Here is a 27,372-nt window from a genome sequence, read left to right as displayed (position 1 = left end):
TTGGAAACAATGTTTTGTGTCCCCACCTTCATGTGGCGGGCCAGAGAAGCGCACAGCAGAATGAATATGTCTTATAAACGCTGTTATGTAAAATTTTCTTGCCGTTGCCGAAGCGCGCATGGGCCCCTGGGCCCGTGCCCATAATGCCCATTGGGTCATCCAGCCCTGGCGAGCAGCGTCATAATACAATTTGGTTTTACAAACCATAAAGAATTTATCGACAGTGCGCTTAAAAGGAAACTTTTTGCAACAAAACTTTCTCCGAAACCTGTGGGACAACATCCAATTACGTAAGACACATGCAAAGGCATCACACAGAGAGGTAAGTTAATGCCATGTTTCAGAGTTTGCATTGCAGTTTTGGTATTTTTATAAGTTTAGAAACTAGGGCTTAAGGATAAGATTGATCGTATTTTTATTGTCATTGCGATATGAACATGTTATTTAAGCATGGGCACTGAAGCCTACTGTCTAATCAATCAAATCAGTTGCTCAAAACACCTCAGAACGTTAGTGTGGTTAGGACATTTAGGAAGATTGTTTAGTAATATTTAGTCTAAGTAATAGATAATACTTATTTTATTTATATGACAATGTGTTGTAAATTACGTAAATAATACATTTTTGACAGGAGAGAGGTGAACCCAGAACAAATAATAAGTTGTTGTTAGCTAGCGGCTAACTTAATTTAATTGTATGCGGTGAAAATAAGTACTGTTTTTTAAAGTATGGAATAGGTAATACTAGTTTTTAATGTCCTGACACTGTGTCCTTGACACTGATATAAACATATATCAATATTATTATCAACTCTGGCAAATAAAAATTAATGAATGCCATTGTAAAAATACAGCCTCCATGCAAAGAGGGCAAGAAAGGAGGATAGTGAGAGTGACCGGTAATATACTTGTCACCTAATTTCATGCCCATTTAATAACTTGGAATTGGTGCTAAAACTAAATATTAACAACTGAATAACAGGACAAAAACTTTTTTGCATTTATATTTGATTTATTGCGAGTATTGGACGCGCGGTTCAAGAAAAGGGTATGTTGAGAGCTGAGTTGATTACTTATTAATTGTAAAAAAAAAAACTCCAGAGACGAATAGACTTCCAGCGAATCAACAAGGATAACCCCTTTCAACAACCACCACAGAAAGGAATCCTCATTGAAGGAAACGCATGTAACGCCTCCAGATTTATAGAGCTGACAGGTGTTTATTTAATGACCCGTGTATTTAAATAACCTGTGGCTCAGTAGTAAGAGCATGGCGCTAGCAACGCCAAGGTTCGATCCAAGGGGATTGCACATAGTTAGAAACAAATGTATAGTACAATGCAATGTATCTAGCTTTAGATAAAAGCATCTGCCAAATGCGTAAATGTAAATACTATCATAATAGATAATTGGAAATGCAACACTCAATATGGCCACTTTGACAAAGGACTGACACTTCTCTTTGGCGGGCCTCCTCACAAACTATCCACATGTACAGTTGCTGAAGCGACTTCAAAGAAGAGGGATTTAACCCAAACAAAAGTTATGTTATATTGACCCCGGGATTTACAACAGTTTGTCCTTTGTTCATTTTCTGACTACAAAGCTTGGAAACATGACGATTTTTGTTTGTTTGCTTGATGATTTATTTGGTAAGGTATAAGATGTTCTTAAGCCTTTTGCAGAGTTCTGTACGTTGAAATAATGTATCATTCAAACATTTTAATATGTTTAGAATCATAATCATAAATGTTTATGCTTGCTAAAGTAATATAGAGTCTAAAGTTTTGAATGTTTTATCTTTTTGTTTCAGGGAAGGCTTTCGTTTTTCTTCACAAGAAGCCGCATCCAGTTTTGGAGATGACCGTCTGCTGATTGAAAAGTTCATAGATAACCCGCGACATATTGAGATTCAGGTATGTTCTTGATAAACTCACCTAACTCATTTTTCTTATTATAAGGCAAGTACACGTTTTAAAATAAGGTGCGTCACATTTGTGTTTAGAGTTAAACTAGGCACTTTTGCTTCTACTCTCTGAACTGTCACGTACTGTATTTTAATAGAACTGTGTATCCAATGAAGTCATTACTATTGACATTATTGGTACGTTATCTTAGCTGCAGTATTAACTTCGTTTATGAAAACTGTTATGAAAATTATTAGTCATTGACATGTTTTCACTGGGTGTGCCTAACATGTCCTGAAAAGTAAAGCTGCTGGCTCTTTGATCTCCCCCTGGTGGCTGGTTGCAGTATAGATCATAAACCCCACCCTCTCCATGTAAATGAATGGGCATCATGCCAGACCAAAAAAATCCAAGTACACTTCAAATAAATTTGGACAAAGATGGTTTCTACCCTTTTGTTAGTTCTTATCACTCCAGTGTGAATTCAAATGTTCAAGTTTGGTTTTAGTTATTAGTTATAAGATGTAATAAAAATAGCCGTGGTAACATGGTTTTTCCGTTTTCGATTGAGTCATTGGGGAATGGTTTCTTTTGAGTGTGCTTGGACAAGGTCTTGTGCCTGTTGAAAAGTGGTTTTCAGAGTCCTGATGGTTTCGATCCGTCGGGTCCTTTCTTAGAGCCGGATTGGCTGACGAAGGTAGAAACAAACTTTGCCGAAGTAACTGCCGGAAGAAACAGTCTCCAAAGAGAGAGACAGGTCTCAGGAGGTGTTCTTGAATGGGAACACGCGAACACACGGAAGAGCATCGATTGCTCCGTTCACGGATCGCCAATGGGCGATCCAATGCGATGAGCTGATTTTGGCGTGAAATCCAGTTTCTTTGTTCTGCACATTAGCTTATTTGCATTTATGGTCACCTCTACTCTGGGGCTGTAATACTCTTAGAATATGATAAAATGAGTATGATATAAAGCACATTACTGTGCTGTACACCATCTTTTAAGGAATGAAGAGAGAAACATTTAGATATAAAACATGCCAGGATTATAAGTGCATTGACCTGAAGTTTGTACAAGAATGAAAGTATCAGCAGAATACAACTAAACACACATGCTTTTGATGTTATAGGCGAGGCCGATTAACATGGGGACAAACATACAATCTGGAGATATAGATGTACAGTTGAAAGAAAAAGTATGTGAACCCTTTGGGCTTACTTGGATTTCTTCATAAATTGGTCATAAAATGTGTTCTGATCTTCATCTAAGTAACAAAAATAGAGAAACACAGTCTGCTTAAACTAATACCGCACAAACATTATACGTTTTCATGTTTTTATTGAACACAACATGTAAACATTCATAGTGCAGGGTGGAAAAAGTATGTGAAACCCTAGGCTAATGACTTCTCCAAGAGCTAATTGGAGCCAGTAGTCAGCCAACCTGGGGTCCAATCAATGTGTTTGGATGTGTTGATTAAAGCTGGCCTTTCCAATAAAAAACACACACCAGTTTTGAGTTTGCTGTTCTGAAGAAGCGTTGTCTGATGTGAACCATGCCTCGCACAAAAGAGCTCTCAGAAGACCTACGATCAAGAATTGTTGACTTACATAAAGCTGGAAAGGGCTACAAAAGTATATCTAAAAGCCTTGATGTCCATGTGTCCACGGTAAGACAGATTGTACACAAATGGAGAAAGTTCAGCACTGTTGCTACACTCCCTAGGCGTGGTCGTCCTGTAAAGATGACTGCAAGAGCACAGTGCAGAATGCTCAATGAGGTGAAGAAGAATCCTAGAGTGTCAGCTAAACACTTACAGAAATCTCTGGCACATGCTAACATTTTTGTTGACAAATTTACAATAAGGAAAACATTAAACAAGAATGGACTTCATGGGAGGACACCACGGAGGAAGCCACTGCTGTCCAAAAAAAACATTTAAGCACGTTTGAAGTTTGCAAAAGAGCACCTGGATGCAAAAGAGCAGTAGTTCTACTGCAAAAGAGCAGTAGTTCCACAGCACTACTGGCAAAACATTCTGTGGACAGATGAAACCAAAATTGAGTTGTTTGGAAAGAACACACAACGCTATGTGTGGAGAACAAAAGGCACAGCACACCAACATCAAAACCTCATCCCAACTGTGAAATATGGTGGAGGGGGCATCATGGTTTGGGGCTGCTTTGCTGCCTCAGGCCCTGGACGGATTACTGTCATCGATGCAAAAATGAATTCCAAAGTTTATCAAGACATTTTGCAGGAAAACTTAAGACCATCTGTCCGCCAACTGAAGCTTAACAGAGGATGGACGATGCAACAGGACAATGACCCAAAGCATAGAAGTAAATCAACAACAGAATGGCTTCAACAGAAGAAAATACGCCTTCTGGAGTGGCCCAGTCAGAGTCCTGACCTCAACCCGATTGAGATGCTGTGGCATGACCTCAAGAGAGCGATTCACACCAGACATCCCAAGAATATTGCACGCTGAAACACTTTTGTAAAGAGGAATGGTCCAAAATTTCTCCTGACCGTTGTGCAGGTCTGATCTGCAACTATAGGAAACGTTTGGTTGAGGTTATTGCTGCCAAAGGAGGGTCAACCAGTTATTAAACCCAAAGGTTCACATACTTTTTCCACCCTGCACTATGAATGTTTACATGCTGTGTTCAATAAAAACATGAAAACGTATAATGTTTGTGCGGTATTAGTTTAAGCAGACTGTGTTTCTCTATTGTTGTGACTTAGATGAAGATCAGAACACATTTTATGACCAATTTATGAAGAAATCCAAGTAATCCCAAAGGGTTCACATACTTTTTCTTTCAACTGTATATCCATTTATACCAGTGGTTCTCAACTTTGGCCCACGAGATCCATTTTCCTCCCGAGTTTAGCACGAACTCTGATATAAAACACCTGAACAAGCTAATCAGCGTCTTTAGCAATAGTGCTGTCATATATCAGAGTTCAACTTAATGCGGCACTGCGCAATTCTATCAGCGTATGACATTTAAGTACCGCGAGAGCAATTCAACTGCATATTGCTCATTACGTATTTGAATCGCTCTCGCAGTACTTTAATGCGGCATGCCAAACAATCTGTGCAGCCCTACATTAAGTTGAAACGCGTTTGTTCCTGAAGTCACTGATTAGCCTCAACAAGTGTTTTATCAGAGTTGGGGCTAAACTATGCAGGAAAATGGATCTTGCGGGCCAGAGTTGAGAACCACTGATTTATTTCATTCTCTTGTTGTTAAGGGAAAAGACAGACAATTTCAAGAGCAGATGAAAACATATGCCACATTCCTTTTTAGGCTATATGGTCCATCGTTGGGGGAGCACTCCATCCTCCTCGTTGGGACTCCTTTGAAGTCCAGGGGAGTGTATTGGAATCTATCCTGCTCAAATGATGGGTGATTTAAGAGAGGGCAGTTGGATCAGACTCGCTGGCACCGGTTAGACTCCTTCTGAGAGGTCATGGTGTTTTACAATGCCCAAATGGTCACCTTTGGTCTGGCCAGATCCCACAAAGTAATAGGGATAACCGCACCCTGGAGAAGTTTTCATGCTTCCTGCTGATGACCAACTTTATGGAGATGCAGATTTCATTTTCCAACAGGACTTGGCACCTACACACTGTGCCAAAGCTACCAGTACCTGGTTTAAGGACCATGGTTTCCTTTTCTCAATTGGCCAGTAAACTCACCTGACCTTAACCCCATAGAAAATCTATTAGATATTGTGAAGAGGAAGATGCGAAATGCCAGACCCAACAATGCCAGACCGAACAATGCAGAAGAGCTGAAGGCCACTATCAGAGCAATCTGGGCTCTCATAACACCTGAGCAGTTCCACAGACTGATCGACTCGATGCCACGCCGCATAGCTGCAGTAATTCTGGCAAAATGAGCCCCAACTAAGTATTGTGTGCTGTACATGCTCACACTTTTCATGTTCATACTTTTCAGTCGGCCAATATTTCTAAAAATCCTTTCTTTGTATTGGTCTTAAGTAATATTCAAATTTTCTGAGATACTGAATTTGGGGTTTTCATTAGTTGTCAGTTATAATCATCAAAATAAAAAGAAATAAACACTTGAAATATATACAGTTGTGTTCAAAATTATTCAACCCCCAATGCTGTAAATGGTTTTAGGGAATTTAGTGTACATTTGTAATTGTATTCAGAATGAAATCCTACAAGGACTTATTAAAGAACCATATGCAACTAAAATGACATCAATTAGTTTTGTAATACAGCAGTAAATGTTTCTTTTGTGAATTCTTCATTGACATAATTATTCAACCCCTTAAAGACTACCACTCTGAAGAACAGAGGTTCAATGAAGTGTTTTCAATCAGGTATTGAAAACACCTGTGGATATCAGGGAGCAGCAATAAAGCCTAATAAGCACCAATCAGGCAGCTTTAAAATGACTGTGATACTCGGCTCCTTCTAGACATTTACTGGTGTGGTTACAAACATGGTGAGGTCAAGAGACGGTCCAGGAAGACAAGAGAACAGGTGATTACTCTTCACAGGAAGGGCAATGGCTATAAGAAGATTGCAAAGATGTTAAACTTACCAAGAGACACCATAGGAAGCATCATTCGCAAATTCAAGGCAAAGGGCACTGTTGAAACGCTACCTGGTCGTGGCAGAAAGAAGATGCTGACTTCGACTGCTGTGCGCTACCTGAAGCGTAGAGTGGAGAAAAGTCCCCGTGTGACTGCTGAGGAACTGCTTTCCTGTAGCTCAGTGGTAAGAGCATTGCGTTAACAATGCAAGGTTGTGGGTTCGATCCCAGGGGATTGCAAATACCTATGTAAAATGTATAGGATAAAGCAATGTAAGTCGCTTTGGATAAAAGCGTCTGCCAAATGCCTAAATGTAATGTAAATGTAACTGAGAAAAGATTTGTCAGATGTGGGTATTGAAGTTTCTGCTCAGACAATACGCCGCACCCTGCGTAATGAAGGCCTCCATGCCAGAACTCCCAGGTGCACCCCCTTGCTGTCCCCAAAGAATAAGAAGAGTCGACTGCAGTATGCCAAAAGTCATTTGGACAAACCACAGAAGTTTTGGGATAGTGTTCTGTGGACTGATGAAACAAAATTAGAACTGTTTGGGCCCATGGATCAACGCTATGTTTGGAGGAGGAAGAACAAGGCCTATGAAGAAAAGAACACCTTGCCTACTGTGAAGCATGGCGGGGGGGTCAATCATGCTTTGGGGCTGTTTTGCTTCTGCATGTACTGGGAAGCTTCAGCGTGTGCAAGGTACCATGAATTCTCTTCAGTACCAGGAGATATTGGATGACAATGTGATGCAGTCCGTCACAAACCTGAGGCTTGGAAGACGTTGGACCTTTCAACAGGACATTGATCCCAAGCATACCTCCAAGTCCACTAGAGCATGGTTGCAGATTAAAGGCTGGAACATTTTGAAGTGGCCATCGCAGTCACCAGACTTAAATCCGATTGAGAACCTCTGGTGGGACTTAAAGAAAGCAGTTGCAGTGCGCAAGCCTAAGAATGTGACTGAACTGGAGGCTTTTGCCCATGATGAATGGGCGAAAATACCCGTAGATCGCTGCAAGACACTTGTGTCAAGCTATGCTTCACGTTTAAAAGCTGTTATAACTGTAAAAGGATGTTGTACTAAGTACTAAGATTGAATGTCACTTGGGGGTTGAAAAAAACTGATAATGATGTGAGCTCAGAAAAGACATTTGTGGTTATTTCATTATAAATGTTATGTTATATTTTTCTGACCTACACGTGCCTCTTTGATTTAATTGTAAGCAGGATGACTGAATGATCATAATCAATGTCAAACCGACCAAAACAATCAATTTCAGTGGGGGTTGAATAATTTTAAACACAACTGTAAGTCTGTGTGGAATGAATGTATACATTATACAACTTTCACTTTTTGAATGGAATTAATTAAATAAATCAACTTTTTGATGATATTCTAATTATATGACCAGCACCTGTATATTAGAAAAACTTAGGGCTGACTGACTTGAAATAATATTTTGGCTATAACCTTTCTTGTTGCAGTTTAAAGTCTAAAGTTCACATAGTCTAAAGCGAATGTTAAAGACTGTATTCTCTTTTATTTTATGTGTACAGTCAAGCTCGAAACAAGAGAGTGCAGGGACAGGCCAGCGTTTGTCAAAATGGCCAAACAGATTGAGTTTTGGTGTGTGGAGAATCGGTGGAGAACAGGGCAGGTGTCTTTGTGAGAAACCAGTATTAGCTTATAGATACATACAGCGATATGTAACAGTGCTCAGATCACAATATTGCATATATTATTATCATGTATCAGCCAATAGCAAAGCTAGTATAAATTATCTATAAATATTGATACTTACCAATACCCAGTGGTGGAAAGAGGACTTGAAATGTGTACTTAAGTACAAGTAGTGTTACATTGCTGAAATTGTACCCAATTACAAGTAAAAGTACTGCTGTTAAAAAAATTAAAAGTTACTCTTCTCAAACCTACTCAGAGTACTAGTTAGATGTTACTTTTTAGGTGGTGTTATTTCATGAATTAGGAATAATTCTTAATAATCAAATTTGGAGATGTATATATAAAAATACCTTACTGATAAAGCATATAACTGGGACAACTCCTACAAAATAACCATTCAATGTGTTGTTCTGTCTGTCAGTCAATCTATTATGAGCTCGGTTTTCAAGTTAAAATAATTTATGCACTTCCAACACTGTTCAATCATGTGTACTAGGCCCCACAATCCAGAAATTAATAAATACAAGCCCACAATGCTGCATGTAAAAAATGCAAAATTTGTAAGCTAAATTGCATTGGATTAGCTTTAACAGTCATATCTGTAGAGGAGCTGGCTGATCAATTACTCAACCTCAAGCCATCCAAGATGTATGTGACATTATTTCATAGGTAGAACAATAAAGATTTTTACCTGGAGTTGTGATCCATGGTTTTTCATGGCTGATGTCTTTAAAAGTTCAAAATACAGATAGAAGAAACATAAAAGTAATCCCTGTGGCGTATTTAAGCGAATAGATCGAACTTTGCAAGAAACTGAACATTATTTACAACATTATAACTGGAAATGAACAGTTTGCGAAACTGTTTCACATTCGTTCCAATTGCATATGTTCCCTACTCGCTTAAAGGGCAGATAACTTGAAATCTAGACTTTGGAGAGAGATGGACAATTTTATCTCATGATAAAGCCGTTTGGATGAAACTTGGCGAACAGAGTGATACAGTAACTCAATATTTCTCCATATCTCGCACGAGCCTTCGTATTGTGTACCTTTCCCGCATTGACTTTCAAGTGCGCAAGCCTGCCACACGTGTTCATCCTCCTCAATGATTAAACTAAATTGGCGGAAGATGTCTGGAAATCTGTGTGGCGCAAGTTTTCCAAGCGCGATTTGAGTGGACGGGGTCACGTGACGGGACGGATTGTTCTCCTTAGAAAATCACATCACAATTAAGCATATAAATTGACGACGATAATGTAAGGAAAAATAGTGCAGTTAAAGTACCAATACAGCACTAAACATTTACTCAAGTAAATGTAAAACTTTTTAAAAAAATTAAAAATTCCTGAAAAAAAATATTCAATTACAGTAATTTGAGTAATTGCAATTCGTTACTTTCCACCACTGCTGATACCAGACACTAATAAAGGCTGATCAGTCGTACGTCACACTCGGTAATATCCCAACACTCCCTAATGTTACGTGATATAGCGGTTTCTCATTACCGCAGGAGAGAGATAAACCTGTTTTGTTTCATAGGTTGTTGTGTGGGAAATGTTTGTCCATGGTCACAGCTGAGGAAGGTCAGTGCTGCAGGGAGTTGGATGCATACTGGGCCTTAGTTGACAATGTCAAACCCACACTTAAAGTCCAGTGCTAGACTCTGCACCCAAGTTTTGAGGCTTGCTGTCTGATCCCATACGTGCCAACTTCGCAAAACAATACCTTAATTTGTTTGTAGACATTTAGGAAACTTGCAAAGTTCATATATTGGTATGTCCAAAAGTCACTGGTATAGCCAGTTATTCCACTCAGTTATTCCACTCTGAAATGTGCGTTCTTTAGCGGAATGTATGTTTTTTTTATTTTGATCCGTGTGTCCCGGCCAGTGTTGCCACAGAAACTTTGAAGAAGTAATCTGATTACTGATTATACCTCTAAAAGGTAATTTAGTTACTGTACAGATTACTGGATTTTAAAAGTAACTAAATTAGATTACACGTTACTTTATCAGTTACATTCAGCAGCTGCCGCCAACACCCCCGCTGCCTCAACATAAAAATGACAATCGGTTTGGCCAATGCTCACTTTATTGGATGTGTATTTTCAACAGTAATGTCAACAATGTATCTCATGACATTTTAAATTGAATTTAAAGACCGTTTTTATTAAAAATAATACAAAGACTGATTTTCTTGATTTCACTTAACGTAAATACTTGTTTTTTATAAAAAATTAAATAAAGACAGTCTTTCTTGATCTGACATATATAACTGTTAACACTTTAATAATGGCAAAACATACTATTTATTATCTACATTATTTATAAATGTAACTATTAATTTTTTTTAACATGTTTTATGAACATTGAACCTGTTGTTCACAGCATTAGAGCAGCAAGGAGTGATTTTACAAAACAAATGTAAAACGCACGAAACGAGAGCGAGTCAACCGTGTTTAAGGGCAGCATTTCCTCTACAACATACTGCCCGATAGAGATGCGCGGATAAACTAAAATGTCACCCGCATCCGCTGTTTCAAATAAACTATCCACCCGCCCGCACGTATAATTTTCTCTGATATAGATATCCGCACCCGACCCAGACCCGATCGTCATTTTAATTTCCAAGTCAATTTTCTAGAACTGTCTTTGTCTATAAATACTTAAATCTAATATTTCGATTTAGCAAACACATGATGTACCATTTTAGAGGTACCAGTCTTATGGCTTTCATATACATACAGTGCCTCACAGTCGTTGCATATTACATACCCAGTACTTGATTCATCCTTGTTAACCACTTCGCTAAAACGCTCCCGCACGGTACTTTTCTTTTCTACCTATTGTTTGTTTTTAATTCTCCCTTTTTACATTTCTCTCAGATCTGTTTTGCCTCCATTTCTGCTTTAAGAAATAGACCGTCCTCCACCGCCGCCACGCGCGCATTTCTTTTAAATTACTGCAAATTAGCGCCTGATGAAAAATGCATTTAAAACACATTTGTATTCTTAGAGAAATGTTGTTAATATTGTATATGATATCATCCACCAGTGCGCGACCCACCCGCAATTAATCTGAATGTATTTTTTATTACCCGATCCACCCAACCCGTGGATCATCCACAGCAATGGCAGGATTTAACCACCATCCGCGCATCACTACTGCCCAAATAACTTTTTCAACTCTCCACCACTTACTGGTTTTGTACCAGCATTAAGTCCAGCATTTGTTGTTTGGATGGTGGGGAACCTGCTGCTCTCTGCTCTGCACCACCCGGTGGGACTTGCTCTGTAAATTGGACTGTGCAGTACTGCGACTCCAATTGTTTCTTCAAATTTGACGCAGTGTTTTTGTAGCTAAGACAGCACTTTGTCGCCAGCACAGAGAGTACAACGAACCTAAATATTGTCATCTAGCGGACACAAACTCGTGACTGTATTTCCAGCTAGAAACGCGCATCTCTCTCCTCCCTCCATTGTTGTTTAAGTGTCGCTGCGTCATGGGGGCTACTACATGTGAATTGTCCTCATGCTGAAAACGTGACTTGTCGCATAATGCTACCTGTCTTCACTCCCTGAGACGCAAGAAGAAAGCAAAAATGTAAATTTTACTAAGGAAAATGACAAGAATAGTAACGCACAGTGACTTGGATAAATAACTTTAATCTGATTAATGGTTTGGAAAAAGTAGCGAGTTAGATTACTCGTTACTAAAAAATGTGGTCGGATTAGAGTAGCGCGTATCTACGTAACGCGTTACAGGCATCACTGGTCCCGGCACACTGACGATTTATCCACTTGTGTATTCCGACAGCTCGGTTGCCAGTTGGCGACAATCAAAGCATTTTGCAGAAAACAATGAGCTTTGTCAGGTACAATAATGTTGCAAACTTAAAAAGAATAACAGATTTTTTGCAATTTACAAGGAGTAATATAACATTTAATGAGACCTCAGGAGGACTCAACCTCTGAAACGAGCTGCCGAGTTATATTGGCAAACAACAAAACCACTGCAAACGTAAAAATGATCAGATAAACTTAGTGTTAGAGTTAATGCTTTCCATTAAACTTCTGCTAGTGTCTGGCAGCTCATGGGAGCGTCCAGTCTGATGACGAAGAAGGGCGGGGAAAAACCCTCCCCACTATTTTGAATTTGGATTGCGATATCAAGCTCAACCGCTAGGTGTCAATGTTACATACGGCTCCTTTAAAGGTCTCCTCATACGACCACTTTCAACCAGTTAGTACGATTTATTAGGGTCTTCATGAAATGTCTGCAACAAATTTTGCTTAAAAACACTCAATGGCTGTGTAAACAAAACCCTTCTTGCCTCGTCAAAAACAGCTCTGCTCACAGCAACCCGTTTTAGTGCATGTCTCTTTAAATGAAACGGAGTGACAGCGCATCCCATCCCCCTCCATCCGGCTTGTCAACACAGCACACGCATAGGACTGCCATGGCAATGGTTTAGCTAAATTATGTTTCCGGAATTCCTCTGCGGAAATTCCCTGTTTTGGATCCAAACTGGGTCATTATTGTGATTTGTGTAGTTTCAATTAGTTTTTAAAAATCCATTGTTAGGGGGGCCTGTAAGTCTTTGGACGGGGTCGCGTTGAATGAAATATGAGAATCATGTCCAGGTGTTGTGGTAATGATTTCAAATCAATAGCCAGTTTGCATGTTATGTTTTGAATGCTGCGCAAATTGAGCGCACATCAATATTAGATGTCACAGCAACTCGACTGCGCATTTCTGACTTCCTTCAACACAACAGTCACTAAGCAACAGGTAAAGGCGCACTGATTTGTTTGCCTTGAAACGAATGTAGCAGACCCAAGAAACATAATATGGGGTAAATGTGTTAACACACTGTGACAACCGCTATCACCGGTTGTGTAAAAGGAATTGTACTAGACAACAAGTTGTCTGTCACGTCACCCGTCACTCGCAGTTACGTTAAATGTGCTTTTAAAAGCGCGGAGCTGATTTCAAACTGCAAACAGCCCTAATATTAATATACTAGACATAATAATAATATCCCTAAATTCTGATGTTTATTCAAATTAATCCCCACCACATGAAGCTTTTCACCAATTTCATTTGGGCAAATCTTGACAAGAGATATCATGCATCTTCTTTTACATTGCTCTCCAATAACCATTCATATTAAACTGTACTATACTGTTTCGACATTCTCCTTACCACTTTAAGAGTATTATGTGATTTACATATAGTAAATGATATTGTAAATGAGACTGTTTAGGAGGTGCTGCTCTATGGATATTTGTGGTACTAGTTGACATCATTTATGATGTTTGCAGGTGTTAGCAGATAAACATGGCAATGCGCTGTGGCTGAACGAGAGAGAGTGCTCCATCCAGAGAAGAAACCAGAAAGTGGTGGAGGAGGCACCCAGGTTTGTTTGAGTTATTTTACTGAAAAGTGAGAATTAAAACAGGCTGGAGGAGAAGGTTTTTTTTCAGATAGAGCTCGTTTGCTGCGGTCCAAACGTGAGTGCGATTGTTCCCAGCACTCCCTGCAGCATTGGTTTGGTTTCACACTCAAATTGATTCTGTCGAACCCTGGTGTGTTCGTCTTACCTCATCAAAAAGGAGCACAGCGCATGACATATATCAATTTTTATAAATTTGGTGCTATTATGCACTGCAGAGTAAATGACATTTGGATTTACTGTATGCACGTTGCATGCAGACAGCTTTCTGCTGCTTGCAAACAGACTATTTTGAGGAAACTGTGGATTACCATTGATCTGCCACTCTGATTCCACTCCCAATTTAAAAATAAGTTATAGGATCACCCCTGCTCGAATCTAAGGTAAGTCATCAACACTAACATCTTTTACATGCGTTTTATTGAAGGAAATGCATCGTAATCTGCTTAAACGCATGCGCAGGTCACTTTACTTCCTCATCAAGTGCGCACCCGGGTCCATTTTGCTTTTATATTCATGCGAACCCCGCCACAGTTCGAGAGTAACTGAACTCAGACCACCTCGTATTGACTTTCAAGTTCCTTTACTTACTAATAAAACCTTTAACGTTTTAGCCCCTACCTACATAACAGAGCTTCTATCACATTACATCCCATCACGCTCGCTAAGATCTCAAACTCTGGACTTTTGATAACACCTAGAATAACTAAATCCACCAAAGGGGGTAGAGCTTTCTCATACGTAGCACCTTAACTCTGGAATAGCCTTCCCGATACTATTCGAGGGTCAGACTCACTCCTAATTTAAATCTAGATTAAAGACACATTTTTTCAGCCAAATTTTCACTTATGCATAGTAAATGAACAGCAGCTACACTAATTATTCTCTTTCTGCCCCCTCCTCGGCATGCCCACTTTACAGTACTTGGTATTTAATGCTAAACTTACATCACATGACAGCAGTTTGAAGTTATAGCTGCACTCAGTCACTTTGGTTGGAGATTGCTGGCTGGGTGTTTGTGGGGAGTGGGGGGGGGCTTGTTGTGGTTTGGGGGTTTCACTTGTTGGGGCTGTGTGGGTCTGGTTTGGTCTTGTTTTGTGATCTATGTCGGACAACAGAGGAATAAAGTTACATTATGCCATTACTATTTTTCCCTGGTTATATCTCTGTTTTCTGGTGTCGATCACGGAGTGAGGCCGGGTTGGACCTGCAAGGTTTGGGTGGGTGGGGCTTCCTGGGTGGGCTCTCCCTGTTCATTGTGGACATTTGCTCTGTGACGTTTTGTCAGGGTCACTGAGTGCAGCTATGACACGTCAGAGGAAATCTGGCCCTCCCGGCTGAGCCTGGTTTGAAGTTTAATTTATATGGACTCTGAATGAGCTTGTCATTATTAAACTAATTGAGGAGGCCAAACAAATGAAAGAAGGCACGATTAACTATAGGCAGAAACTGAGGTAAAGGTCTGCTTAAACTTTGCAAGAGCAAGTAAAATGTAAGTTGCTAAATGTTTAATTTTTGATAACTGTTTTAGCCTTTCAACGGTTTCATCAGAGATGATAACCTAAATGTGAAGGGATGGTCAAAATAATGAACAGGGCTGCTTGTTTCACACATGCTAAGTTGCTTGCTTGTACCAGTTAAACCGCAAATTTCAAGTGTGTGTGTGTGTGTGTGTGTGTGTGTGTGTGTGTTTTTAGCACCTTTCTGGACCCAGATACTCGGAGAAAGATGGGAGAGCAGGCTGTGTCATTGGCCAAAACAGTGAAGTACTCCTCAGCTGGCACTGTGGAGTTTCTTGTTGACTCCCAGAAGAATTTTTACTTTTTAGAAATGAACACCCGTTTGCAGGTTTGCATTTTCAAGAGTTTCGTCCTTTTTAAACAATACAGTCAATTTAATGTTGGCATCAGAGTGAACAGCCGTTGACTTTGCTCAATAACATTCAGATGGAACAACAGAAAAAAGAGAAAAGGGGGGGGTAAAAACAGCATTTGATTACAGTATTGCCAGGGCTAATTTTCTTATTAAATTTGTGTTTTTGTCACATCGATCTAAACATTCTTAATAAAATATATATTCTCTTAAAGACTTAAAGTAGCACAAGCAGAGCCTAAAAACACTTTCCAAGCACAAAATGAGAGTATACCAGATTTGCAGTAAACATTTTTATAAAGTCTAACAATGCAATGTTGAAGCTGACTTAACAGTGTGTTTAACTATCCTGCCTGATATTACATCACAAGACTGATCCATAAAAAGCAGCTCAAAAAGAAAAACTTTTATCCCTGAAATGCAGCAATCATACTTGATGTTGTGCAACCGAAACAGACACATAATGCACAGACGTTATAAATTCATGATGGTGCTATGCATTAATGCGCGAAGGCACAATTCAATGATGATGGATCACATAGAGACTGGCTTGTAATTTGGATTTGAAAAGGATGAGGTGTTACTGTGAAGGAATTTGTTAAAAAATCGACAACACTACCTTTAAAATCCAATTATTTTGCTCCCTGCGACCCAGATTTGATTATCGCATTACTCTGTGAACAGCACTTATAAATACAGATTTCCGTATTTTGCTACCTCGCTTGGATCACCTGCGTAAATTGCATACATTTACATACTGTATTTTTATTTGTGATGGGGTTTTGGGGTATGCGTGCCATCATCATCTAAGCGACCAACTGGATCCTATCTATACCTTCTACATCATTCACATCCTTGTTGTAAAGGCGCTGAGTGACCACTTCATTCATTCAAAACATAATTCTACAAGTTATCTTTGTTAATATTTCCAGAGACTGAAAAATAGATGCCAAACACACCTCTTTTGGTAATCAAAAACGTGGTCTCATTTTTATTAATCGTCGTTTTTGAACAAGTGGGGAACTGAACAGTATTTTGTAACATACAGAAAATGTAAGGCATCTATATGATATTATTTTAAGCAACATTATCTAAAGAGACTAAAATAGCGAAATGACAATTCATGGCGATTCTGTGATTTAGTAGCTTGAAACAATACAAATGATTGATCTGGTCCTCTATGGAGGACCAGGATAGCTGCTTAGAAATAAAATGAAGAATCAATTGGTCAATTTAATAATTAAAACATAAAAATGGTAACAAATAAATCATTCTTTAAATTTAGAAATGAATAGACTTATTTAAAATGTAGTTTAATTGGACGATAAAACAATTCATCAAAAAACATTACATTTAAAACTGTTTATTTAATTCATGCTTTAAAACGCAGACAAATAAAACAATAAAAAGTAAATTAATGAATAATATTTAAAAGCAAATTTTAAAAGCATTTGCCAAATGGTTTTCTGTATCCACTTGTCAATCCAGTTAAAAAATGCATAATATTGCACAGTACACACGTGGGGGCAGCCAATCATCTTTCAGCTCAGTTTTAGGACAGCCCCCTTTCCCGCTTGTCATACAAAGTAAATGTTCCATTCCATTCCATTTTCTACCGCTTATCCGAACTACCTCGGGTCACGGGGAGCCTGCGCCTATCTCAGGAGTCATCGGGCATCAAGGCAGGATACACCCTGGATGGAGTGCCAACCCATCGCAGGGCACACACACTCACTCATTCACTCACGCACTCACACCCTCCGGACAATTTTTTCCAGAGATGCCTATGGAAGTAAAATAGTGACTAATGTTTTTGAAGCAAAGAGACGTGCTGAAAAGCACTAACTGAAAAAAAATGCATTGTATTAACATTTCTTGCATTTTAAGGTTCTGCAATTCAATATGGTTGTACATTTAAGCTGTGAATATTTCAAATTGAAAATTTTCACACTCGGTTTCACTGTCTAAAAATTAAAAAATCTAAATTCACCTTTTAAATTTCATTAAAAAAATTGAACTTGTTTTTAAATACAACCTTTAATATTCGACGGATAATTTTCAGTCCATATTATTTCGATTTAAAAATTCGCTTCCACAAATTCAGCGGTTCAAATTCGGCTTGAAATTCAAAGTTTCACATCCGGGAATCCCAGGAAAAGCAATAGAGCGCCGATTCTACAAATGCATGATCTCTTCCTGCTGCCTGACCGCTTCACCAGCAGGTGGTGTAAGTCGGTTCTGACGTAGATCAAATCAAGAAATGCAGATACTCTTTATGTGTTTGCAACGGAGTTCACTCATCTGCTCGATTAAGTGAATTTAGTTGTTCTCATAGATGGCTTCTTATGCTTCATCAAGAAAAAAAATATTGACGTTTGTACTGGCAGCTTACCTCACCACTATTAGCCCTAGAAAGGACATGGAGCACGGGGACAATTCTAGGTGGCCTGGAATCATTGGACTAGTCATACATTTTAATTTAATTATTTAATATTCTACCCGATCTCCTTGTACTGTCTATCTAGAGTATGAGTTTACATTTGTATTTGGCTTGCTATTTATACCCATTCATTACTTTTTACGTGCATATGATATATTAACATTAAGTAATTTAGCAGCATTTAGCATTTTTATCCAAATTAACTTCAAAAGAGGTCAGGGAGCAATAAAGCGATATGTCATACAGAAGCAAAACAATATTGGTTAAGATGGTATGGGTAAATTACACCTGCGTATCAAATGCACGCAAATATCTGTAGCTTGCCACATGCAAACATAAAATCGTGCTATTGATAAGCACCATCTTAAGTCATCAAATAATGGTTTGAGTTTCGGGGATGAGAAAAAATGGATATATAACAGTGGTTTACTAAGCCATACTGTGTATTGAGTTTTTAAAATAAAATAAGTTAATTTCATGAAGCTATTTGAATGACACATGCGATGGTATATGATTAAATGTGCCAGAAAACAATACAATAAGATTTTAAAGCATTACATTAGGTTCATAAAACGATCACAATAAACTTAATGATTCAAATGAAACAGTTTATTTTGGTATAAAACTAAATAGGAAAAAAAAACAATAAATATCCATTTAAAACTGACTACAGTTGGAAATGAAAAAGTAGTGCAAACAGATATAAAAACAAGCCATGAACTATTTTATCACAACGTAAAATAATCTACAATATAAATAACCAATTAAAAGTAAAGTATTTTCTTCAAAACGTAATTGTAAAATATTTTTAAATATAGGATATAAATGCTTAAACTTAAACAAACTAATAACCACTTAGAAGAGACATATCAATGGAAATAATTATGCCTGTTTTTCATCTGAAATCTCTGAGGTCAGAACGAAAAATATAGCCAAGTATAGTCTATTAGGCTAAATGAACGAATGAATAAAAACAAACTGAAATACTGCGATAATAAAGACACCTACCTACGCATCTCATTCAGTCATCATAAGTTTAAAGAGGGTAAACTTGATCGTTTATCTGAACTGTACACATACATTTTAGACACTTTGCGATGAGGTGTACAGGTCTGTTATATCCTTATGGGTCCCAGCGGCTTCGGGTCTTAAACGTTGACAAAAGATTGTGTCCCGATATGGCATTGCGTCTCTAGTAATTTAAAATGAATTAACTTTACCGAATCGACTTGAAAGACAAAAATTGAATCAGTTTAAATGTTATGGAAACAACAAATATTTGTTACACCAAAATTTCCAATACATTATTAGATTAATACCGTAATTGACATTTTTGCATTTTATTAACAGACAGCAACATTTTGGGAAACACCATCTTACAGCTGTTAGATCCATAACGCCGTGAGGTCTCTTTCTTGGCTTCGACAATACATTTCGTGTCTGTTCTGGCTCTAAAGAACGTGATGTCTATTTGTATCTGGTCACTTTTATTTGGCCTGCTCAAGAAGTTCGCTTGGCTAAAAGATCGTTTTTTCTATTTTGTATTAACAAAATAAAAACGACGAACGTTTCCACAATTCCACAACATCCAGCATTTTCTGAGAGTCGCAAATTAAAAAAAGATCATGTGAGGAAAATTAAAAGAAAGTCTGTAGAGATTGCTTCTATGTCATATAAACAGAAGCACTAGGCCTACTGAGAGAGTTGCATACGTGTTAAAGTCGGAGCAGTTATCAATGAGATGCTGGTTGAGATCTCAGTATTTGACCGCTTTAAACAGTTAAACACAATAAATGTCCTGTAAATGCTGATGATGCATAATATTTATGTGAACATGATGGGTTGAAGTAAAACATAACCTAATTCATTTTAGCCAGAACAGGAGGAGATTCATAGTCTGAGCATAATAGGCCTAGAGTGTGTTACTACTGGCAGTGCAAGCGTCAGTTGAATTACTGAAAATGTTGATGATGTTTAAGAAGCTATATATGAGAACTAAATTCACTTAATCGAGCAGATGAGTGGACTCCGTGGCAAACACATAAAGAGTATCCTCATTTCTTGATTTGATCTACGTCAGAACCGACTTACACCACCTGCTGGTGAAGCGGTCAGGCAGCAGGAAGAGATCATGCATTTGTAGAATCGGCGCTCTATTGCTTTTCCTTGGATTCCCGGATGTGAAACTTTGAATTTCAAGCCGAATTTGAACCGCTGAATTTGTGGAAGCGAATTTTTAAATCGAAATAATATGGACTGAAAATTATCCGTCGAATATTAAAGGTTGTATTTAAAAACAAGTTCAATTTTTTAAATGAAATTTAAAAGGTGAATTTAGATTTTTTAATTTTTAGACAGTGAAACCGAGTGTGAAAATTTTCAATTTGAAATATTCACAGCTTAAATGTACAACCATATTGAATTGCAGAACCTTAAAATGCAAGAACTGTTAATACAATGCATTTTTTTTCAGTTAGTGCTTTTCAGCACGTCTCTCTGCTTCAAAAACATTAGTCACTATTTTACTTCCATAGATGCCAATCAACCTACCATGCATGTCTTTGGACCAGGGGAGGAAACCGGAGTACCCGGAGGAAACCCCCGAGGCACGGGGAGAACATGCAAACTCCACACACACAAGTCGGAAGCGGGAATCGAACCCCCAACCTTGGAGGTGTTTGGCGAACGTGCTAACCACTAAGCCACCGTGCCCCCCTACAAAGTAAATGTATGGCGGAAAATGTATTTGATAGCATGAAAGACCTACCGTCATTAAAACAGTAACGGTATACCTTCCAAGCCATAACTATATAACATGGCAAATTAATCGGAAGTTAATTTCGTATGCTGCATATGTGTACAAACATCGGAGGGTGACTGACTGACATCAGACCAAGACGATACACTGGAGCTCCCGCTCTCGGGGATCGAGCACAGGAAGAAACGGACTCGGAGAAGTAAGCCATGCTATCCCGGGCCGCCGCGGATGGATGCGTGGTATCTGTGTACAGATCGCGATTCCAAGCCGCGTTCGGTTCATGAGGCATGAGGAGCTCATGAAGACGTGGAACTCTTCTCCGCGCATGCCTGTCAGACGGGCTACATCGCCCTGACTTCCCTCAATGGCGGAGCAGCGAGGTGCTATGTCGTGGTACAGCAGGTCGAGCGTGCAGTCGTGGTGCATCTCTGCCAGCAGACTGCTGCCACCTGGATAGGTCGACCAAGGCTCCCCTCCAAAGCATGCAAGCTTTCTTCAGCACTCTTCTCGAAGGTTTACACAGGCTGCTTTCGCCTTGCAGCCATGGCTATCCTGCAGGTACACCAAGCAAAGGCGCTAAAAGGGCTGCACAAGGGAAAGTCTGACCCAGGCCTTATGTAGTAACTGGGTCGCACGATACCCACAGTAGTTGTCCAGGAGAGACACCTCTGGCTGAACCTTACGCAGATGCCCCCATCTCGCAACAGTTCTCGACGGTAAAGATACAGGCTTAGGTGATAAAACACATCCCGCCCCGCCGTGACCTGGCTGCCTACAAGCCGCCATTCAGGATGTTGATGCAGAAGCGCATGCTGACGGACGTGAAATCTCATGTCTCTATTTTGCCTTGTCATCGACCATTCCTGCGGTTCCTGTCTTTCTTGCTGTGAAATTTTGAAATATGTTAAAGGTAAACTGTTGGTTCAGGAAAGGTGCTACCAGGGTGGTGTGTCTATTAAAACGCAATAAATCCATGAATTAATTAACTCTTTATCGTCTTATTTTTGTATGTTTTTAAACTTGAATTTTAAATGTATCTATTTATTAAAAAAATACTTTAAATTAGTTTTTACTGTTCAATTAAACTACATTTTAAAACACAAATAAGCCATTTTTAAATAGTCTATTTATTTCTTACAGTTTTGTTTTAATTATGAAATTAATCAATTGATTCTTCATTCTATTTCCAAGCGGCACTCTATCTCCTCAATAGAGTCCTCGTCTATAAATTGCAATGTATTAAAGTCTTTACTAAATATATGCATTTATATGAACTGAAATCTCTAAATGCAGCATTTATTACATCCGGATTATTTCTGACAGCGATATAAAAAAATACATCCCCATCTAGTGGCAGTGTGTCAACAACTCTTAAGGCCACAGCACTCTTCACTTTTTGTGTTCAATTATTGTTAAATAATAAATTATTGCTGATGACAATACAATAAAAAGTAATGTAAAGTTCTCAAGGGATGCTATTTGTTAATGCCATCTTATTTGACACTAGCATAAGATATAAGCACAAAGCATCAACCTATTTGATTTAAACATTAAGTTGTTGGAAACAATTAAACTGCTTAACATTTTGAAGATGTCATAAACTCACCTTTTTTATTATTTTATACTGTTGTCTGAGGTCTACTTATGACGTTCACTTGGTTTTTACATAAAAAAATCCATAAGATTTAGGCTTTTATTTTGTTAAGGCTAGCGAAGGACTCTTGAGAGCGGCTAACCCCATGTCATATGTGCAAAAGTGAGGACTTCTTTCACTGTTGATTTTATTTAGAGTGAACAAGTAACAAACATGCAACATATTGTGCGGCACCTGGTTGTGGAAGAACACAGTTGCTTCCTTCAGATTCTGATATTAGGAATGCGTGGTTGAAGTTTATTTTTAAAGCCATTCCAGCTCACGTGGGTAAAACATTGAGCGTTTGTTTGATTAATTTCACTATTTAGATTAGATTAGATTCAACTTTATTGTCATTACACATATACAGGTACAGTGTAACGAAATGTAGTTTAGGTCTAACCAGAAGTGCAATTAGCAAGTGCAGATATACAGTGTGAATAAATACAGAATACAATATTAGGGAAATAATTTACGTTGGGCATGTACTATGAAAATATGACAATCGGTATGTACTATGAACAATATATACAGAAGGCTATATACTGTGAACATTAATGTACAGGAGGTTATGAACAGATAACAATATAGACTATACAATAGTGCAAGTGACTTGAGTGTGCATTAGTTACAGACATTAGCTATTAAAGTTACAGTGCAGTAGATGAGTTAATGTGGTTATTAAAGTTACAGTGCAGTAGATGAGTTAATGTGGTTATTAAAGGTACGGTGCAATACATGAGTAGATGCAGATATACAGTCACAGTGCAGTAGATGAGTTAATGCAGTTATTGAAGTTATAGTGCAATAGATGAGTAGATGCAGTTAGTTATGCGATAGATGCAATAATGCAATAGATGAGTTACAGTGCAGTAGGTGAGTTAGTGCAGTTATTAAAGTTACAGTGCAGTAGATGAGTTAATGCAGGTATTAAGGTTACAGTGAAGTAGATGAGTTAATGCAGTTATGAAAGTTACAGTGCAGTAGATGAGTTAATGCAGTTATGAAAGTTACAGTGCAGTAGATGAGTTAATGCAGTTATGAAAGTAGTCCATTAGTGCAAATGAGCATTCAGTGTAATGTTCCTTGTGTGCAAGTGAGCAGTATAGAGTGCAAATGATGCGTGTAAACAGTCCGGTAGAGCAGATACATGAAGTACTGGTGTGTACAGTTCCGTCATGCATGGCAGCCCTGTAGTGCAATGTAAACATTGTAATAGCAGCATTAAGTTAAAGTTATGAGGGTAGTGAAATCAGTGGGGAGCAGAGTTCAATAATGAAACAGCTCTGGGAAAAAAGCTGTTTCCTAGTCTGCTGGTTCTTGCCCGGAGGCACCTGAAGCGCCTACCGGAAGGCAGGAGAGTAAACAGTCTATGAGCGGGGTGAGAGGAGTCCTTGAGAATGCTGCGAGCTCGACGCAGACAGCGTTTCTTCTGGATGTCCTCAATGGAAGGGAGTGTAGTTCCTGTGATGCGCTGGGCTGTTTTCACCACCCGCTGCAGTGCCTTGCGCTCAGCAACAGAACAGTTCCCGTACCAGACTGTGACACAGTTGGTCAGGATGCTCTCTATCGTGCAGCGATAGAAGTTCACCAGGATAGTTGAAGACAGTTGGTTCTTCTTCAGTGTCCTCAGAAAGAAGAGACGCTGGTGAGCCTTCTTGACCAGGCATGAGGTGTTGGTGGTCCAGGACAGGTCCTCCGAAATGTGGGTCCCCAGGAACTTAAAACTGGAAACACGTTCAACAGCCGTCCCGTTAATGTGGATGGGGTCGTGTGTGCCTCCTTTCGCCTTCCTGAAGTCCACGATGATCTCCTTTGTCTTTGAAGTGTTAAGGAGCAGGTTGTTGTTTGAGCACCATGTGGCCAGGTGCCGTACCTCCTCCCTGTAAGCAGTCTCATCGTTGTTGCTGATGAGACCAATCACTGTTGTATCGTCTGCAAACTTGATGAGGGAGTTAGATCCATTCACAGGCCTGCAGTCGAGTGTGAAAAGGGAGTAGAGAAAGGGGCTCAGTACGCAGCCCTGTGGTACACCAGTGTTAAGGGTGGTTGTGGTGGAGCAGATGTGGCCTAACCTAACAAGCTGAGGCCTGTTCGTCAGGAAATCCATAATCCAGTTGCAGGTTGTATTGTTAATGCCTAGGTTTCCAAGTTTGATGATTAGCTTGGAAGGGATTACGGTATTGAATGCAGAGCTGAAGTCTACAAACAGCATGCGTGCATAAGTGTCCTTATTGTCCAGATGTGTGAGCACTGAGTGCAGCGCCATGGACACTGCATCATCTGTGCTCCTATTGCTACGGTAGGCAAATTGGTATGGGTCCAGTGTGGATGGTAAAGAGTCTTTTAGGTGTGACAGGACCAGCCGCTCAAAGCACTTCATAACAATGGGTGTGAGTGCTACAGGGCGGTAGTCGTTCAGGCATGTCGGGCTGGAATGTTTTGGAATGGGCACAATGGAGGTGGATTTGAAACATGCTGGAACAACTGCTTGGGCGAGGGACAGGTTGAAGATGTCCGTGAAGACCCCAGCGAGCTGCTCCGCACATGCCCGGAGTACGCGACCAGGGATGCCGTCAGGGCCAGCAGCCTTGCGCGCATTTATCCGGCTTAGTGCAGTGAAAACATCTGTGGAATTTACTGTGATGATTGGGTGGTCGGTGGAAGGTGTGAGCCTGGTGGCGGGTTCCTTATTGTCTCTCTCAAAGCGTGCATAAAAGTCATTAAGCTCGTTCAGAAAGGCAGCATCTGTGGTTATGGGGATGGAGTGGTTGGGTTTATAGTCACTAATGGCCTGGATGCCCTGCCACATGCGTCGAGGGTCAGAATTGGTAAAATGCTCCTCTAGCTTCAACTTGTAGAAGTTGAAGGAATCAATAGTGATCAAAGGAATCACTATTGATTCCTTTGTAAACAAGGCACATGTCGATGCTGGATTTGCAGAGAGACCGATATTAAAAAGCAATGCTGTGCCATCAATATCGAATCTGACCGGAATCTTTTTTGATAAAAAATAAAATCCATAAGATTTAGGCTATTTTCTTTCCCAGTTTTGAGGCCGGCTCAACGCTCGGTTTTAAACGCCCACTGCTATGATTGGATAACAGTTCTAAAAGACAGCAGTCTGCCCTGTGATCATTTCTGGGTGTCTGTTTGACAAGCAAAGTGGTTAGTTTGCGGCTTACACATAATCAGGATATATAAAGCGATCTATAAAGAAGCAATAGTGACGCATCATACAAATGTTTTTATCAAATAAGATTCCGGACAGATTCGATATTGATGGCACAGCTTTGCTTTTTAATATCAGTCTCTATGCAAATCCAGCATCGACATGTGCTTTGTTTACAAAGGAATCAATAGTGAAATTAATCAAACAAACGCTTAATGTTTTACCCATGTTAGCTGGAATGGCTTTAAAAATAAACTTCAACCACGCATTCCTAATATCAGAATCCGAAGGAAGCAACTGTGTTCTTCCACAACCAGATGTCGCACAATATGTTGCATGTTTGTTACTTGTTCACTCTAAATAAAAACAACAATGAAAGAAGTCCTCACTTTTGCACATATGACATGGGGTCAGCCGCTCTCAAGAGTCCTTCGCTAAAGTGAAGGGTTTCCAGATCTTCACAGAAAAAATAAGTGAAATAAAACCAATAATAAAATAAACCTTTAAGTGCTAATTGTTTATACACTGCAAAAGAGCGCTGTGTGATGCAGACTTCTGAGTGTACACAGCGCATATCAGTGGTTTAGTTTAAACTGAAGGACAAAACAAATGTTTGCTGAAAAATGTCGCTATGGTTACTGGTTTGTCAATCATCACAAATAGTTATATTTACAAACTCTTCGAGTCATATGTCATAGAGGTGTGAACCTACACTGGTGTCACGGTTCGATTACGATTATCATGTCATCGATTCGATTCGGTTCGGTTCAATTCGATATCACGATGCATTGACGATGCATTGGCATCTCAAATTTCAATTTTCCTAGTTCACATGTTTGTCAATAAATACAGGCAGTCAGATATATGAACTGAAACTTTACTTTTACCTGCTCTAATTTGAGTATCAAACATCAAGCAAAACTCAAATCTGGGCATTAGCATTTGTCGCAATCCCTGCGAATGGGTGTAAATCTCATTTAACAGTAGTGGGGGGACAATACACATACAAATTCTCAACAGCAGGGGAAATAAATAATACTATTGTACTAACTACGACACAAAGCGACAATATGCATTAGGTTCATAGGTTTATGATGCAGCCTTGCAGTCAAATTATAACTGAACTGGACTTTCACATACTGTAACACAAGTGAACAAAAAAGCTTCATACCATTTATATTTTTTGTCTCTGTTGTGAAGACAGGAAAACAAATATAAAAACACACAACCCTTGATACTACATGTTAACAATGAGTCACTTTTTAAACACTTGTTATCCTGATTTATACAGCAACATCGTCTGATAAAGTCACCGTACATCGACATTATTGAGAGGTTGTTATTTTCTCCTGTAGTGCACTGCCTCCACCAACAAACTTTGTTCATGTTCGTGTACCCAAACAAACAGTCAGTAACAGTGACAGCTGCTTAAATTCTGTGTTGTACTCGTTGATGAATCGGCCGAGTTTCAGTAAACTGAATGTTTATCTTATCCGCCGCGCACATACTGAACACAATAGATGCTGAGAAAACAACCTTCTCCAACTAAATGAAAGCTGTGCACCTTTTGTGGACGCTAGATAAAGTGCCAACGTCACAAAACTGTAACCGGTATGTTCGCGGCTGTGTGTGACACGGGATCTGAATGGCAGGATCGGTGGCTAATTGTGGCCGTTAATGTTCACAGAATGCCAGGTCGCCAAAAATAATAAATGCATAGGAAACGGCTTCGGCGTGTTAGTTGCAGTGTGTGACGTCCTTGTTTACTAACGTTTACTAGCTAACGTTTACTAGCTAAGTGACATTTTAATCGCTTGCATAGCAGATTCATGGAAAAATACATCGGTAATCAGCATTTTTTGCAACAA

The 27,372-nt window shown here is 39.2% G+C and overlaps 1 protein-coding gene across 2 annotated transcripts in view; it reads left to right on the top strand.

Annotated features, from left to right (window-relative positions):
- Nucleotides 1-27,372, top strand: part of pcca (propionyl-CoA carboxylase subunit alpha) — a 105,221-nt gene that overhangs the window by 33,025 nt on the left and 44,824 nt on the right. For both annotated transcript variants that reach the window (XM_056764039.1, XM_056764050.1), the window contains exons 10-12: nt 1,813-1,915; nt 13,499-13,593; nt 15,327-15,477. In XM_056764039.1, coding sequence (XP_056620017.1) covers nt 1,813-1,915; nt 13,499-13,593; nt 15,327-15,477 — 349 coding nt within the window. The remainder of the gene's footprint in view (nt 1-1,812; nt 1,916-13,498; nt 13,594-15,326; nt 15,478-27,372) is intronic.

This window comes from Triplophysa dalaica, chromosome 2, assembly GCF_015846415.1.
Source record: "Triplophysa dalaica isolate WHDGS20190420 chromosome 2, ASM1584641v1, whole genome shotgun sequence".
Lineage (NCBI taxonomy): Eukaryota > Metazoa > Chordata > Actinopteri > Cypriniformes > Nemacheilidae > Triplophysa > Triplophysa dalaica.
Note: the sequence above shows the minus strand (reverse complement) of the source record. Positions and strands in the feature narration are given on the sequence as shown.